The 17126-nt window shown below is 40.6% G+C and overlaps 2 protein-coding genes across 4 annotated transcripts in view; both read left to right on the top strand.

Annotated features, from left to right (window-relative positions):
* Nucleotides 1–17126, top strand: part of GRM8 (glutamate metabotropic receptor 8) — a 766011-nt gene that overhangs the window by 215935 nt on the left and 532950 nt on the right. The gene's annotated exons all lie outside the window — the stretch shown is intronic.
* LOC137228636 (translation machinery-associated protein 7-like) lies at nt 4995–5400 on the top strand. The gene has a single exon (XM_067745561.1). It carries the CDS (start codon nt 5054–5056, stop codon nt 5246–5248), a length of 195 nt encoding a protein of 64 aa, XP_067601662.1. The 5' UTR covers nt 4995–5053; the 3' UTR covers nt 5249–5400.

The raw sequence follows: 17126 nt of genomic DNA, 5'->3' as shown, positions 1-17126 counted from the left end.
GACATGTGTCTAAAGGCAGAGCCCAGAGGTCCACTGGAAGAATCCAGGACGGGAGCGTGGTGTGGCTGGGGAGAGGGGGCAGTGTTTACGCCATGCTGGTTAGTGGCAGCTGATAAGATGGGGAGCACGAAGCCTCCAGTAGTTAGGTTGGCTCCACTTGCAGTATTTGGGGAGTAGCTGGGTACAGGAACTGCACCAAGTCTTGGGGCTCTTAACTTGGGAAAAGGCAAAGGTACCGTGGCTGCTCTCCTGGAAAGGTAGGGGGAAGAGTGTTTCCCTCAGAAAACCCCACTTCTCATCTCAGCAGATTCATTAGAACCATCCTGAATCACAGTAAGACAGAGAAAACCTTTACCACCAATGCATGTCCAGGCACATAAAAAGTTCTCTCCAATGATAGTGGCGGAGGTTGTGTCTGTGTGTCTCTATGAGAACTCTCTGCACTTTCGGCTCAATTTTGCTGTAGACCTAAAACTTCTCTGAAAATTAAAGTCTATTAAAAAAATGATAGCTTATCTGACAGGAGGCTCCGTCTCTCAGAGTTGTCGAGGATTGATATGATTTTAATTGCTGAGTGAAAGCAGCTATAGCCGTTTCTACTGAGAGCAATCCTAGCTCCTCTATTTTTCAGAATTACAGAGGTTTGGCTAAACAGAGATAATAGAGTTTGCTCCTGGGCAGCTATCTTGTGGACTGTCTTTGGAAAGGATATTGACTGCCACTGAGCTGTACATGACTTGCAAGAGAAAAAAGAGGTAAATGTTGAAGGTACAGGAGACTCAGAAATGTTTACATGTATGCCCGCCGCAGCCCTGGGGAACATACCAAACGCTTAACACATGGTTGCTCATGTGAATGAATGAACAGATGGACCGGTGAACTAAAGAGGACTCTTATTTTATTATTATTATTATTATTGGCTGCACTGCACGGCATGTGGGACCTTAGCTCCCTGACCAGGGATCGAACCTGCATCCCCTGCATTGGAAGGTAGAGTCTTAACCACTGGACCACCAGGGAAGTCCCTAAAGAGGAGGCAGCTCTTGATCCCTGAAGTAACACATAGTGGAACTAAAAACTCATGCTCTGGTGGGGAGGAGGATGGGGGAAAATGCTGTCATACTCCAAAAGTCAAACAAAATAGGAGAGAGAAAGAGAGAGAGACTAACTTCCTTCTCCTGGGTGTGGTGGGTGAGACTGGGGTTCTCTGAGAGTCCAGTGTCTGGGAGCAGAAGAGTGAGGGAACTGAAAGAAAGAAAAGTGTGTAAACATAGTGGATTTCACTCCAGTCTCTCCCATAAGACCCTATGGTCTAGCCTGTGATGGGGGCAGGGAAGAGAGTAGCTTTGAATTAACTTTGAGATGAGTAGTATTTGCAAATGAAGAGGCTCAAGTCTTAAAGACCAAAGTGAGACAGCTCTCAACCACGGGTGGCTGAGAAGCTATGGATTTTGGCCAAGATGCCATACAGGACCGATTTCTTCTCGAGAAAGGGGGATTGACATGGCACTGTTAGGGACACTCTTTCGTATTTATATCCCAGTAAGTGGAGATTTCTCCAGAAATTGGTTACATAAAAAAAGAGTCATAAGGAGAAGTGAAGGAAATACAATTGAATGGGTACTAGAGCCAGACGGGGGTGGGGGCAGTGGGATGGCAGGACTGAGATGCTTTTCTAGGCATGGGGTGGGGGGCATAGCCCTGAGGATGTAGGCTTTGAGCTGAAGAGTTTGTGGGAAGAGATAACAGGTAGTGAGCTTTGTAGGCAAAGGCAACAGCAGGTGCTAAGGCCCTGAGGTGGGAACAGGCTTGGACAAGGCAAGGAACAGAAAAAAGGACAGTTTGACTGGAAGTGGGGAAGACATGGCATGAGACAAGGTCATGGATTAGTTCCTGGGAGGCGTCATGCCCACAGGACAAAGTTGGGTTTTATTCTCCGTGTGAAGTTAAGTTTTTGGAGGGTTCATTCAGGAGAGGGATGTGGTCTGATGTATGTGAGATGACGTGAGTGCTGTGTGGAGAATAGGGAGAATGAGGGCAGGAGTGGAAGCAGGGAGACCAATTCAACAGCAACTCTCTCCATTTTCTCAGTTGAAAGAGACAAAAAAGTATTAAATCTCAGTTGTTGGGGTCATCAGTAATGATGATTAGAGAAAAGATCAAGGAAACACTGGAAACTCCTGCTGGCCAATGCTGGATAGGTCACTTTCTTTCTCTTTCAGTTCAATAGCACTTGTAAAATAATTGCTATTAAAATATTAACAGCTGCCATGTATTGAGCGCTTACTCTGTGCCACGCCCTGTGCTAGGCATGTTAATTACTCTTACCTTATTTAATCCTCACAAGAATATGCACCAGAAATGCTGTAGAAGAAATGGCAGCTGTTAATAACCAAATATAAGACTTGACAAGCTATCAGCTTAGTCAAGCAAACGTTCAGCCATGCAGTGATTTAAAACCAATTCCATATTTGACTAAATTCCATCTTTGTAAACAACTACTTTATTTACAGACTTTCGTATCAAAAGGAGCACTTGACATATTCTTCTCTAGTTGCAGAGATATTTTGAAGTCACAGGCATTGTCAGGAATACATCTCAGAAAAATTACCAAATCATTTTCTAAAATGCCCTTCAGATGTTATGGGTTTTAATAGGCTGAAATGTTATGGTATAGAGAAAAAACACGCTGGGACCCACTCTTTATGGAGGACCTTGCTTCAATAAGCAAACAAGATTCCGTGGAGCTGTGCAAACGTTGAATGAGGGATGACCACGGATTTAAATTGGAAATTTTTTGTCAGCCAAGGAGAGTTTTTTGGTCTGTCTCCATGAAATCAATTTTACAGGTTTTACTTGATGAAATGATCAAAGCCTTTTGCTTCTGAGCAAACATTCCTTCGAAATGTAAAATTAATAGTTTAAAACTTAAAGGAGAAATAATCATGGTTTTAGATTTCAGAAGATGACCAGTTATTGTGAATATTTGGAAAGAGAAATTTCTGATTTAAAAACACGTTTCCAGGCTTAGAAATTAACTTATCTTTTTTCTGTATAGGTAGAAAGTATTCTCAGTGTTTGTCCCCTTTGCACATACTATGCCATTCTCCAAACAGCATGAGGGTTGTTGGCACAAAATGATAATGAAGACTTAAAAATATGTTTTGCAGGCTTCCCTGGTGGCGCAGTGGTTGAGAGTCTGCCTGCCAGTGCAGGGGACACGGGTTTGTGCCCTGGTCCGGGAAGATCCCACATGCCGCGGAGCGGCTGGGCCCGTGAGCGATGGCCGGTGAGCCTGCGCGTCTGGAGCCTGTGCTCCGCAACGGGAGAGGCCACAATAGTGAGAGACCCGTGTACCGCAAAAAAAAAAAAGAAAGAAAAAAAAAAATATATATATATGTTTTGCCATAATAAGAAACTATAAATAATTCATAAACATTTATTTTTTATTCTAAATAAAGAAAAAATTCACGATGAAAGCAGAGAAAGCCTGTTATGAAGAAAATAGTTTGGAAAACCAAAGTAAGGCTGAAACATAAAAGAAGTATTCCTTCTGAGTATTAGAAAAAAATATCCTTTAAGTGAAATTGTACAACTACTCAAATGGTAGCACATGCAAAAATAAGGGCACAGGTGGGTTTCTAGAAATCAGTTAATATTTTTATATCTAATACATTATGTTATTGCCATGAATTGAGTGCCTACCTCATGGCAGGTTTTTTGCAAGGCACTTAAAAACATGTTTTCATATTATAGATATTATTATTCCCGTTTTATAGATGGGGAAACTGAGGCTTAGAGAAATTAAGTGGGAGAGTTAGGTTTTGAACTCAGGTCACTATACTACACTGCCTTTTAGGTGTTATAAAAAGCTGTAAAATTTAGGTGTTGGTGAAATAAAAATGTATAGAAAGGTGTAATATTCTTGCAATAAAATCAATGGGATTTTATTGACTAGTAAAAATGCCTCGGTCGCTAATGTCTTTTTTCCTGGTTCACATGCTGCTTCCCTAGAAGAAATGATCTTGGAAACTGATTTTGATCTATTCTTGCTTGCCTTTTTGCCGGTGACCAAATCCTTTGCTCTCCCCTGACCCCAGGACTCCCCTCCCCCCCAGCCTCTTCCTCTCTCTTTCCCATGCCAAAGGTGGGTGAGGGTGCTTTGGGTTGGGTAAAGAGTCATTATAGTATTTTTTTTTCATTTTTGTATTTTATATTAGAAAGTGTCATTTGCAGTAGAAACTGTATTCTATACTTTAAATATATTTTTTAACATCTCTTTTGGAATATAATTGCTTTACAGTGGTGTGTTAGTTTCTGCTTTATAACAAAGTGAATCAGCTATACTTTAAATATTTTTTAATGAATTAGAGTTTGGACTAATCCCCCAAACATCTAGAAGATCCTTATAGGTTACAGTGGAACTATACTTGAAGAACTACTCCTTCAAAGATTACTTAGAAATCAGATATTTCCCATACAGTGATCTATGCATCCATAATAAAATTTCTGTTGGAAAAAGAAAAGAAAAAACATCAATGCAGAGTAGGATAATAAGTGGTATTATTCTAAGAAGATCCAAACACAGTTTTAACTATTAATTACTATCATGTTTGGACTGTAAGCCAGCTAGTTCCTAGACAGAAAAGTTAGAACTCATAAGTGCAATTTTAAGCTTGTTGCCAATTATTAATTGCCTAAAACATAGGACTTAGGTTTGGAGGACAAACTTTTATCAGATTGAACTCAATTATAAGCTGGAATAGAAGGAAACAACAAAATCTTCCAAAAGCAGGGGAGAGAAAAATGGTCCATATCTTTTCATTATATTTTGCAGTATTTGTTCTAATCTGAATCTAGTCTTGTACTTCCTACCTTAAAAAAATATGGTGGGATTTAGTCCATCAAACTTAATAACTAGACATTATTAACTGTGGGGCTAAATTCGTCTATTTTCTAAAAATGTTTTTGTGTGAATAGCCGACGTCTCTGTGTTAAAATACCATGACAGCCGCATCCGGTGGCAGGGTCTGGGGAAGGGGCGGCAGGTGCCATGTCGGGCCGCAAAGGTGGCAAGAAGAAGGCCCTGAAGCAGCCCAAGAAGCATGCCAAGGAGATGGACGAGGAAGATAAGACGTTCAAGCAGAAACAGAAGGAGGAGCAAAAGAAACTTCAGGAGCTAAAAGCGAAGGCCGCGGGGAAAGGCCCCCTGGCCACAGGTGGAATTAAGAAATCTGGCAAAAACTAAGCTGTTCCTTGTGCCTGAGGCAATGATGATCCTTAGTTCCATTCCTGTTTAAACATCTGGGCTAAACATCTGGATTCCCTGCCATAACATCTGTTGCCACCTATAGCTAGAATGAAATGTTGTCTTGGAACCTATTGTACATTTAAGAATAAACTTTTGTAAAAAAAAAAAAAAAAACCATGACAGGTAATAGATTTTCTAGAAAAATTATAAGATAGATGTTGCCTTTTTCGAAACAAAGTCTACTTTGGGATATTTAATTTAGGTATAATTTCACAGGGTTACCGCTTTGATTTATTGATTGAACTGTCCAAGCAACCGGATTGCTTCACTTGTTTCTTTTACACCACCTACAGCTATAGTGACTAAATTGACTCATATGCAGTTGACCTGCTGGACGTTAGTATCACTTAGTTGCTACCTTTATTAGCAGAAAAAGAAAAATTACCAAAGAAAGAAAATAATTTAAGTTTAGGTTTGGCTTATTATATTTCTTAGAAGTTCATTTCTTTGAAGAAAAACATTTCCCTCTGCTGTAGCTCTCTGGCTTGAGGTCCTTAAAGAAGCAGTTGGTGAGGTATGGGAGCCCTGAGCCTGGAGCTGAGGGCAGGGTTTTGTTGAAACCTGGCCATGGCACCCTAAGAGACTTCAGTCACTCAAAGACACTTCAGTCTCTTTGTCTCTCTTGGTCTCTGTCTCTGTGTCTCTTCTTTAAATAATAACTGCTGTATTTACAATACTTGTGAATGTGAGTGTAAGTGGCTTTCTCCTGTAGCAGCCTTTGAAAAATGTGAAGATATTATTCCTCGTAAGCATTTAGAACTAGAGTTGAAAGACAAGAAAGTGTTGGCAATTGTACATCACACAATTGCTTATCTCTTTTCAATAATGTACTGTTCAGCACAGTGTACATTCCCTGAGGAAGCTCTGTGGAATTGCCCTTTCTTCCACTTAGAAAGAAAGCTTTAATTCCTTTCCTGTATCTACTCTGAATGGTAATTGGACATTGAGATTCTTATTTCATGATTTATCATGATGATTAGGGCAACAGAGAAATAATACAAATTTGGCCACTCTAACATAAAATAAAATGAAACATCCTCTGAATAATTATAGGGTGACAATAATGATTCTCCTCTCCCCCCCTCACTCCTCTCAACGTTCCTGTCAGAGAACGAATGAGGCAATGCATTTGTATTAACAAACAAATGAATTGACATTTTTGAGACTGGCCAAGGAAACGTTATCACTCATATTTCCTGCAAGAAAAAGAAATTAATTCTCAGTATCCATAAATATTGCTACTGTTTTTATCACTAGGGTCCTGCTTATAAATGTTTTGTTCTCACTGTCCCTTGCTTGCCAGACTGCCCTTAAAGGAGTGAAGTAGTCAGAGAGATGACTCATCGGGGAGGTGATGGAGACAGGGAGAACTGAGAGGCTCTCTGCTTTCCTTGAGGAGATATTTGCTTTATCTCTGGACTGGTCCAAGGTGAGGGAGACAGACAGCTGTGGGGCAGACAGCTGTGGATGTAAGGGTCACAGGGTGATGGGAGCAAACATATTCATCAGGAAGCATCTTCCATTCTTAACCCTTTCTGCTCAGGGCTGTACCCAGGCATATCCACCACCCCACCTCTATAGGACAAGGAGGCATATGTATGATTTGGCCGTTACGTAATACTCAGTCTTTCAAAAATGGAAACGGTCCTTAAAATATTCTTTTTATGGTCTGCATGATATTCCAAAAACGGGTGCAAGTGATTTTTACCACCCTCTGTATGTGGATAATTTTTGCTTCAGAATTTAAGGTTCTGTATGTTGTATCTTTGCTTCAGAATTTAAGTAGAAACCTTCATGTTATGCTTAATTAGGTTGGGATCTGTTCTGTAGGAACGGATTTTACTAGCTTAATGAAAATTCTTCAAATGCAGTGCAGTATAGGAATGGGCAAAAGAGAAAGGAGATAATATTTGCAGAGGGCTTATAGTCGTGTAGACCTTTGTGTGGACTGTTTGTTTTTAAAGGATCTCATTTAATATTCACAAAATGTAGGTATTCAGGAAACCAAAACTCAGATAGATTCGGTAACGTGCTTCAGGTAAAACAGCATGTTCTAGAGATAGGATTGAAATCCTAAGGGTTTGGGCTTCAAAGCTGCATCAGATTGGGCACACTTTACAGTAAAATTTGTGCTACAGTGAACAACATTGTAGAATGTGCCAGCATAATGATTCTTGATCAGGCTGGCCAGAGCTGACTTTACAATACCCTTCAAAGTGGGAGCGTCATGACAAATCAATGTGTCTAATTAGGGAAAGGAAAGTGTGGGAAACCTATTTATGCTTTAATAACTAAAACAGCACTGGTCTCTCGCCAAATTGACATACATTTTTGGAATCAGAGACTCTAAGATACTCCTTAAATGCTACTTATGATAAATAATGCCATTTAAATGTCCACCACCTGCTACAGCACATGGCTGAGTTCTCAGAACATTTTCATTTCTTCCTTAGATAGTCTTGATTAATGTACAATGATGGAGAAAGTTTTTTTTTTTTTGGAAAATGTTATGGGGGGCTTCCCTGGTGGCGCAGTGGTTGAGAGTCTGCCTGCTAATGCCGGGGACGCGGGTTCAAACCCTGGTCTGGGAAGATCCCACATGCCGCGGAGCGACTGGGCCCGTGAGCCACAACTGCTGAGCCTGCGCGTCTGGAGCCTGTGCTCCGCAACAGGAGAGGCCGTGATAGTGAGAGGCCTGCGCACCGCGATGAAGAGTGGCCCCCGCTTGCCGCAACTAGAGAAAGCCCTTGCACAGAAACGAAGACCCAACACAGCAAAAACAATTAATTAATTAATTAATTAACTCCTACCCACAGCATTTAAAAAAAAAATGTTATGATGTGACAACTAGATGTCTTTTTTTTTTTGCGGTACGCGGGCCTCTCACTGTTGTGGCCTCTCCCGTTGCTGAGCACAGTCTCCGGACGCGCAGGCTCAGCGGCCATGGCTCACGGGCCCAGCCGCTCCGCGGCACGTGGGATCTTCCCGGACGGGGGCACGAACCCGTGTCCCCTGCATCGGCAGGCGGAGTCTCAACCACTGCGCCACCAGGGAAGCCCAGATGTCTTTAAATATACCAGTTTTCTGTATAAGCTAAACAGTTTCCAGGGGATAACTTTTACAGTTCCAAAGCATTATCCTGAATAAGGTAGTATTTATGTTATTGAAGAGCTTGATTATCCCATGTATTTGTGGCACTAAAAATGTCTGTGTTGTAAAATGGGACTGGGAATAGTTTTTGATTCCTATTTCTGTCCGGGTCATCATCTCTACTTTGATCACCTTTAAGAAGATAACGCCCCTACTTTGATCGCTTTTAACAAGATAACACCCTTTCCCACCCCACTACAACCCTGGGTCAATTAGGAATTATATTTGACTGCAGGTCACAGAAAGTGGTCTACCTTGGCTTACCCAAATAAGAGTTAGCTTTTCTCACATAACAAAAAGCCCATAGGTAGAGAGTCTGGAATTGGTCCAGTGGTTCCAGGATACCCTCAAAATTCCAGCCACCCTTTATGTTCCAGTGTTCTGTCATCCTTAGTATGAAACTTACAATTGCTTCACATTGCACGATGGCTGCTTCACTTCCAGACTCATGGTGTCATTCAAGGTAGGAAAAAGAAAACCAGGTGTCACTCAGGAAGGGCCTGTGTTGCTCTTGCAAAAGCAAAACTTTCTGGAAATCCCCAGCAGCGTTCTGCTTATGTCTTACTGCTCAGAACTGTCATGAAGTCAACCGTCAAGGCAGTCTGGAGAAATGAGTATTTTAGCTGGGCTCACTGTCACCCTAAAGAACTTAGGGTTCTATTAGTAAGGCAGAACTGGCGAGTAGTTTTGGGGTAAGACAGCTGTGTCCATGCTAACCCCAACACCAACGCCAGCCCTGAACTGTCCCAAGTGGCTTTGGGATTAGAGTAGAAAGTGCAGAGGAAAGAAGAAAAGGAGGCTTCTTCAAGGTCGCCAGTGGCCTCTTTATAGCTATGCACTGTGTGTTTTACTCTTCTCTTCCTTAGTGTTGGGGTATCTTTGCTCACTCTGTCTTTGGTGATCACTTTCTCTCTCTCTCTTTTTCTAATTACTCATTTGCCAGGTAATGTCATTTCCTTAGAGTAATCATCCCTGACACTTCAGAAAGATTAGACAGCTCCCTTTTATATATGCCCCCAGCACCTGGACCTGTTTTTTTTTTTCCTTCTTTTTGGAACACTTATCACAATTATACTTACTTATGGGAGCTGGGGTACAGATTTTTTATTTGTTCAATGTCTTGCTTTCTTTTCCACCAGACTATAAACTCCCCCTAGGCTATATTCTCCCTCCCGTCTGTGTCTAGCACAGTGCCTATGACAGAGTAGACCCTCAATAAATATTTGTTGAATGAATTAACAATGAATGAATAAATTTCAAGGCTCTTCTCTCACCTGCTGTTCGTTCTTTTCTTTAGGCATCATTTTTTGTCCTCTTCTTCCATTCTAACTTTAAACATTCTCTAAGTGCTCTCATACATATTTATCCATTCATTTATATTTCTTTTTTTTTTTCTGTCCATGTCTCTCTCTCTAGATTATTCTTCCTGTCTCTCAGATAGGTATTATCTTTACTCAAACTCTATATGTCCACACCAATTCTCTTACTCAGGTATCTGTATCCCACTTCCAGTTGCCTGCTACTTTTTAACCAGAATGCCTTTCCATTGCCCTACACCCAACAAGTTTCAAATGACCTTCATCAGACACACATCTCAATTTTCTAGTCTCAAAGTGATGACACCTTCTTCTAGTTACTTGAGCTTGAAAACTTTGTGTCGTTTGTGGGATCATTTATTTATATCATTAAGTTGCATTTTCCTTGGCAAATAGCTCTAGCTGTTCTCTATTCTTGTTGCTGCCACCCCAGTACACAGTGTGCAGGGTTTGTGGGTACTGGTACGTGTGAGGTGGCAAGATGAAAGGTGACAGGGGTCAACTGACCAAATGCTCCCAATCAAGAATGAGGCAGAGCTGAGGCTTTTGCCAGTTTATGTTGCAGTATACTCTTTTAAACACCAGTTCTGGTGCTCATGACTCGTGGCACAATCAATTTGATAACCTGGGGTTACCGTGCAGTAAAATTGGAGAGGACTTAGCTACTTAAAATGGGGGGGGACATTTTATGATGGTAGGTATGGATGACTTTTGCAGTATTTATAAAAAGATCACAAAATGGTATTAAAAACTGCAGAAGTATAGTAGCAGTAGTAAAGCATTTTGTAAAGACATTAGATATTCCCACTCAATTTCATAATGCAGAAATTAGTGGAAATTTATTAACATTAATAGGTATGAAATTTAGAAAAGTTAGCACAGTTGATTCACAGATTATCCCATTAATCAAGATGGCCATTTTTCTTTTACAGGAAGATAGTAAATCATATGGATATATTGTATGAATAAATGAATACAGCAGTGTATCTATGAGGCCAGAATGATTGATTTAATAGTGACAAATTTTGATACTTTCTGTTTAGCATTTGCAGTCTAAAACTCTATTAGTTGTTGAAAAAACCCCTAGTGTTTGAAAAAACTATAGGCAAGCAAAGTTACATTTTAACACGAAACTTTTCAAACCATTTTGTGAAAGGATAATTTCTGCATCGCTTTAGGTCGATTGGCCATGCAGTATGCAGGAATTTAGTGAGCACTTCCACATTACCCTGGTTATTTCCTACAGAGAATGTAAGGTTATTTAGGATTCTTTGTTTGAGAAGGAGGAAAGTTTATGATATAGTTCATTTTTTAGTTCATGGCTTTTGTCAGATTGAAATTCATCTCTGCACCATGTTGTTCTTTAGGATATGTTCTTTTGATAGGTAGATGTTTAGGTATATAGGGCACAGAGGCAAAGCAGCACAGCTGCTATCAATAACAGGCTCACATCACTCTTAATTTCCCTGATTTTATACCTTTTCCCTTGCTTTATCATTCAAGTATTCATTTGATCGTGGGGATTACATACAGAGAAATGTGTCATAGACAGGATCTATGAAGCAATGTTTTCCTTTCCAATTTATTTCAGCTAATTCTGGTCCCTTTAATGTATCTAGCATTGGGATGTAGGAATTAAGGCATGTTTAGATTTCTGCCATAGTCTTTTTCCCACAGGAAGAGTAATGCTGGAAAAGGAGACCAGAGATCTATATTCTATTCCCCTTTATTGGTGGATATATTTCATTTATTGCTTTTAGAGATTCTTCTCCTCTGGACATTTTCATGGTTTTCTCCCAATAGGATAGAATAAATATTATTTGGGTTTTCATCCATCATAATAATAAAAAGCTACTGTCATAAGGAGAAACTTGAGACTTTAGAGCTGGTACAGCATTAAGTCAAAAATCTAAGCTTGGGGGCTTCCCTGGTGGCTCAGCGGTTGAGAGTCTGCCTGCCGATGCAGGGGACACGGGTTCGTGCCCCGGTCCGGGAAGATCCCGCATGCCGCGGAGCAGCTGGGCCTGTGAGCCATGGCCGCTGAGCCTGCGAGTCCGGAGCCTGTGCTCTGCAACGGGAGAGGCCACAACAGTGAGAGGCCCGCGTACCGCAAAAAAAAAAAAAAAAAAAAAAAAAAAATCTAAGCTTGTTTTTAATGATAAAAGCAGTGAGTAAAAGGCATGCAAGAGATACAAAAAAAAAAAAAAAAAAAATGTGCCTAATCTTTTTCTTTGGATTTCACCTTCATGGATATCTTAAAACAAGCGGTTATAATTCATTTCATCAATTTGACTAACATGATTCAAATTGGTTGTCATTATTCAGTGATAAAACTGAGTAAGTTCTTCCTTTTTTAGCTGCTTGGGCTGGTGTGTTTTTATATATCCAACTAACCTCGGTACTGTGGTATATGTCACTATAAGAAAACAGGAAAATCATCTCTATCAAAAAGATACAGTAACAACCAATATTGGAGCTAGTAAGTTCTGTTTATATGGAACTTTTTCTTTCTCTACCATTTTTGTGGAGGTAGAAAATCCTGTGGTTATTAGAGTGGATAGTGGCCAACGTCGTGTTTTCATTGTAATATGACATGAACCAGAGCTAGAAGCGGTCAAAGTTCAAATCATGTCTGTTGTTGAATGGCCTGTATCTTATGGTTTGAAGGCAATAGATGAGTAAAGAAAACGGTTTTGAAACCATAGGAACCTTTTGTAGGTTACCTGCCTAGTATCCACCTTCCTCCTTCCTTTTTCCCACCTAGACCACTAATTTCCCAAACATTCCAGTTCTAGCCAATCAACATTTTGTAACCCTCTGGCACAGGAATTGGTCTCAGGATGATCATGTGACCTGATGGGAGGAGACAGGTGTTGGAGAGTCAGAAGGACTCTTCTCTCTTCCTTGGGTCTCTCCCTCTCTCTCTCTCTCTCTCCCCTTCCTTCCCTCCCATGTCAGATGTGCAGGAAGTATTAAGCAGCTTTCTTGCTACTGATCAACAAACTTTCAGTCACAAGAAGACCAGTTGTAAGGTGAAGCTGACACCTTAAGTGGTAGAAAGAAAGCCTTCTCGATGATTTAAAACCATCTCATTTAAAAACTGGTGGTAACACTAATTTAAATGCCTATTTTTTATTTAAAATTTTTTTCATCCAAATTTTGAATGTGATGCTTTTAAAATCAATAATAACAGCATCTATCAGCTATTGAGTTCTTACCATGTGCTAAGCATTGTACCAGATACTTTATGTGCCTTAGTTCATTTAACCTGCAAAACCACATTATGAGGTAAAAACTACCATCTCCAAGTACAGATGCGGAAGCCGAGGCACCAGAAGTTTAAGTTGCTTGTACAAGGCACACAACTAGTAAGTGGTAGAGTCAGAATTTTTGTCCCAAAGGCCATGCTTCTACCCTACAAAACCATCCATAGTCAGACCTTGAATTTGGAGAAGACTATTCTCAAGGTCATTCAGGTCTTTATCGTGAATAGCCTAAAAACAGCCCTTTGAGGTCAATTTTGCAGATTTCTGAGGCCTTAGAGGAATTAATGTCTTGGTCATGGTTGCATAATAAATGGGACGAAAAAGGCAGTGATGATGTGGTAGGAAATAATCTGGCTCTTTGAACACAATTCATCCACTGTGTGAGGTCGGTGGGCTTGGTTTCTGCTCTGTCTTCCCAGTATCCCTAGGCATCCTGCTTTTCCATCTTTGACCTTGTCATCATCAATTACTGTGTTCTGAGAGCCCAGATGTTGCCTTGTCGGATTGGAGCCTCACTCCACTCTGTGAGGAATGATCCTTTACGTTTCTGTAGCGGCCTGTAACTCACCAAGGTCTTCTCATCTGTGATCTCACTTGACCCTTTCAACCACCCTAGGAGATGGACTGTTATACTCATTTCCTTTACATCTTAGGTGCTTAGATACCACTTTGCTTTCAGTTAATTTGCATTTATTAATATGTTGCCTTAGAAGTGATTTTTACTTCTGTCTTACAAATGTTGCTGAACTTGCAGCTAAACTATAAGCTCCATGAGAGAAGAATTGATTATGAGTTTGGTGTGCTTGACTTTCCTTCAGCAATGCCTCCTGTTGGTACAGAGTGTTTTCTCAGGAAAAAAAAAAAGATAACTCATTAATATCCAGCACTGACTTTCCAGAGCTGATTGTCAAATATTCAGAAATTTTGTTAGCTGGTTATTAAATTGGTAGTTTGAAATCTGTGGTGGGATTATTTTATAGCAGGAAAATTGGCAAAGGCTACGTAGCAAGGCTACCCTCCATCTACTCCCACCGTCAGAGAGCCAGTTTACAAGGACATCGTTGTTTACAAACTTTCCTTTGGTCCACAGACAACTGCTCTTCTTTATCCTTTGTAAATTAGCTAATGGCCATGACCCAAATGTCTTCACCGGGGAGAAGGTAGAGATGAGAACACTGAGTCAGTCTCCATGTCTTTGCTGTCCTGAGGCTCTGAGCAGAAGATGACAGTTTCTGTTCACTGTAGAAAGCAACTACAGAAAACCGTCAGAGAAAACTTGATCAGGAAGCCCGGAAATGGCATTACCAGGAGTCTGCCTCCTTTCCTGTTCCATCTGTGTCTCTTTCCATCCATTCTTGATTGAACCAGTAAGCTGGTCAAGCTATGCTTGGAGGGATCTCAGAGCCTGTAAGAGGATGGTTTGGGTTGCCGGTAAAAGAACTCCTGATTAAAGTGGTATAAACCACAGGAATCATTATTGTTTACTTAATAGAAAGCCTGGAAATAAGAGGCCCAGAGTTAGTTCACTGTCCTATCAATGGCCTCAATGATTCCAGGCTGTTTCTTTTTCCCTCTCTGTCACCCTCAGTGTGTGAGTAAGTGGTAGTTCCCCTTCTGGCTGTAAGAAGGCATCAGTAGTTCTAAACAGCAGGAAGTTAATTCACCCCCCAAACCCTCAAGGATATCCTGGATTTGTGATAGGAAACCCTTGTTTGTCTCTCTCTGTCTCTCTTTTTGGCCCTGCTGCATGGCATGTGGGATTTTAGTTTCCCGACCAGGGATTGAACCCATGCCTCCTGCAATGGAAGCATGGAGCCCTAATGCCAGGGAATTCCTGTTTTTTTTTTTTTTTTTTTTCCTGAAGGAAAGACATTCTCTAACCTTAAATAGAGGGTTTAAGGAATAAAAGGGAAATGGTGCATCTTAACGAATACTAAAAAAAGCCCTTTATGGTAAAAATAATTTTGAGGTATTCATTTCCAATTAGCAGGATTCTCCAGTGATTCTATGTGATGAGAAGTTAATTAAGGAAACCAGCAACCCAAGACCATCATAGAAGCTGTAGGAAGAACTAAAGGAAAAATATCGCAAGAAGAAAAAGCAAAAGCGTTCATTGTAGCATCTGAGGCAGTAAAATGCTATTTAAGTGGAATTGAAGACCCAAATGGCTGCAGTTATGGAATATTGCAAAATTTTTCACATTAAGGAAAAAATAACAATATTTTTACTTTTGTAGGAAGCAAAATTAAATGAAGCTGCCACAGGAGATAGGATATCTGAAATCATAGGAATTAGTGAGCACCCCTGTCCTGAGGGGCTTGTTCTTTGTTTCCCATTGCTAACACAGTACCTGAGATACCATGTGAGTGTTGACTGAGAAGAAAGGACAGGAAATGATTCAGATAATAGAATTGTGCTACGGGGGATGGGGGGTGTGTGGGATTGGCCATGGAGGAAGGAGCCCAGGCACGTTATCGGAGCCGAAGTGGACAGGCTTCAGATGGAGTTGAGGGTTACTAGTGTTTGGACCGGTGTTTCCCTCATTTGCTGCAGCGGGAACAGAACTGGCCCCAGAAGCTGGTGAAATGACTGCCAGGGGCCGAGACCTGCAGAGCTGGATCACTGCGCCCTCATTCCCTTGTAGGACCACCTTTCTGGCTCAATCTCTTTGACACCAAATATCACCTCTCCTTCCATACTATTGGGTGAAATTAAGTAATGAAATGGTTAAAGTGGATTCACAGGTGACTGATATTTGTATTGAATGGCTTGATTAGTTGTTTTATAATCCTTTTGGGGAAAGTTGGGCAGTTGATACAGATGTAAGGCTGTATTATCCACAGTATTCATGCCAGTTACATCATCAGCTTAAAATGCATTGGGAAGGCATCCCATGCCATGATGGTACAGAAAATACTGTCACACAGAATGCAGGGTATGAAGAAAGTCTTGTAATCTTTCTTTAACATTTTTCTGTTTTAAAATAGTGAAGTGTGAGTACATATGGTACAGAACTTTTTTTGGAAATCTGCCTTTAGTGCATCAGAAATGAAAATGTCCTTTAAGCCTTAAACATCAAAATCCATTTTCATATTAAAAAACTATCACCCTTCCTTAGAACCCAGTAGATTTGTTTTTTTCCTGTAGGAGAAATCCTCACAGGCTTCAGACACAGAGTAAAGGGGAAGAAAAGAATATAAGTTCAAGTAGTATAATAAATATATTGCAACATCACAACTCCATTCATCCTAAGTGAGATGTATAAATCTAGTAAAATTGGAAGCATCATGTTTGTGAAGGATAGCAGCTTCCTTCCACCAATTTTAATTTATATAATTAAGCCTCAAATCACATGTGGGTTTTCATAATAAATGCATATGTTCAAGTTAGTACTGTGACTTTATTTTACTATTTTTTTTTAAATTTTACTAAATTTTGAGTCTTTTCCTTTCTGGGGCAGCATCACCTCTTTCACAAAGAATGTGTGAAAGGCCAAGTCTGCAGTATTTTATAAACATTGCTGTGGTCGTGCTGTTTTGTATTCCATGAATTTGCTATTGAGTTTCATAGAATCTGACACTCAAAGGAAATGTCTCTTAAATATTACCTCTGGCTGAATAACACATTGACTTTTTTTAAAAAAGGCAATATGTGGGGCTTCCCTGGTGGCGCAGTGGTTGAGAGTCCGCCTGCCGAGGCAGGGGACACGGGTTCGTGCCCCGGTCCGGGAAGATCCCACATGCCGCGGAGCGGCTGGGCCCGTGAGCCATGGCTGCTGAGCCTGCGCGTCCGGAGCCTGTGCTCCGCAATGGGAGAGGCCACAACAGTGAGAGGCCCGCGTACCGCAAAAAAAAAAAAAAAAAAAAAAAAAAAAAAAAAAAAGGCAATATGTGAGAAAATGAAATAGTATCTAGGACAATAAGTAAAATTCAAGGACGGTAATAAGTAATGATGAATGAGATGCTAATCTCCTTGAGTTCAGGATCCTCCTCATCTTCCTCCTCCTCTGCATTTTCCTTGTTCTCTTCCTTTAATTACATCCTATACAGCAAGTGACTTTGAAACTCATAATGACTCAAAAAA

Source organism: Pseudorca crassidens, chromosome 8 (genome assembly GCF_039906515.1).
Source record: "Pseudorca crassidens isolate mPseCra1 chromosome 8, mPseCra1.hap1, whole genome shotgun sequence".
In the NCBI taxonomy this organism is placed as follows: Eukaryota; Metazoa; Chordata; class Mammalia; order Artiodactyla; family Delphinidae; genus Pseudorca; species Pseudorca crassidens.
Note: the sequence above shows the minus strand (reverse complement) of the source record. Positions and strands in the feature narration are given on the sequence as shown.